The 671-nt window shown below is 65.6% G+C and overlaps 1 protein-coding gene across 1 annotated transcript in view; it reads left to right on the forward strand.

Annotated features, from left to right (window-relative positions):
• Window positions 1-349: 349 nt before the first annotated feature.
• NTN5 (netrin 5) overlaps window positions 350-671 on the forward strand; it is an 8,382-nt gene continuing 8,060 nt past the window's right edge. The window contains exon 1 of the mRNA XM_015591695.1: window positions 350-665. Within this exon, the coding sequence (XP_015447181.1) occupies window positions 350-665 (316 nt within the window). The remainder of the gene's footprint in view (window positions 666-671) is intronic.

A 671-nucleotide genomic window follows, 5' to 3' on the forward strand; every position in this document is an offset into this window, starting at 1 on the left:
CTCTCCCTCGGTTTCCCCGTCTGCCCCCCTTGCCCTCTCTCCAAGGCCCCTGGCCCTCGCACTGACAGATCGCTCTGGGGTGTTAAGCTACGGATTAGTTCAGGCAAAATTCTCGATTTCGCTTGCGTTCTTTCCCCTTTGGGTTGTGTAAACAGTAATTCTCCCCAGATGGAACTATTTTCCTCGCTTAGAAGCCATGGGGAGGGGGCTCGGGCTGGGCTGGAGGTGGAATGCGGGGGTCCTCAGGAGGCCTGGGGGAGTGGGGTGGAGGCTGACACTTGAGGGGGCGGCCTGAGACCCTCAGCCTGGCCACTCCTCTCCTGTCCAGGTACTTGCCCCTGCTGGGACCATGCCCGTGACCTTCGCCCTCTTGCTTCTCCTGAGCCGGGCCACCTCGGACCCATGCTACCATCCAGGGGGCCGCCCCCGCTTCTGCCTCCCACCAGTGACCCAGCTGGCTGGCATAGTGGCCTCCTGTCCCCAGGCCTGCGCCTTGTCCGCGGGGGCCACCTGTAACGGCAGTCTGACTCTGGCCCTGGGTGGCCCCTTCCTCCTGACGTCCGTCAGCCTGCGCTTCTGCACTCCAGGCCCCCCAGCCCTGGTCCTGTCGGCCGCCTGGGCCACCAGAGGCCCCTGGAGATCACTGTGGCGCAGGCCCGCCTGGCCTGGGG

Source organism: Pteropus alecto, unplaced genomic scaffold, assembly GCF_000325575.1.
Source record: "Pteropus alecto unplaced genomic scaffold, ASM32557v1 scaffold41, whole genome shotgun sequence".
In the NCBI taxonomy this organism is placed as follows: Eukaryota; Metazoa; Chordata; class Mammalia; order Chiroptera; family Pteropodidae; genus Pteropus; species Pteropus alecto.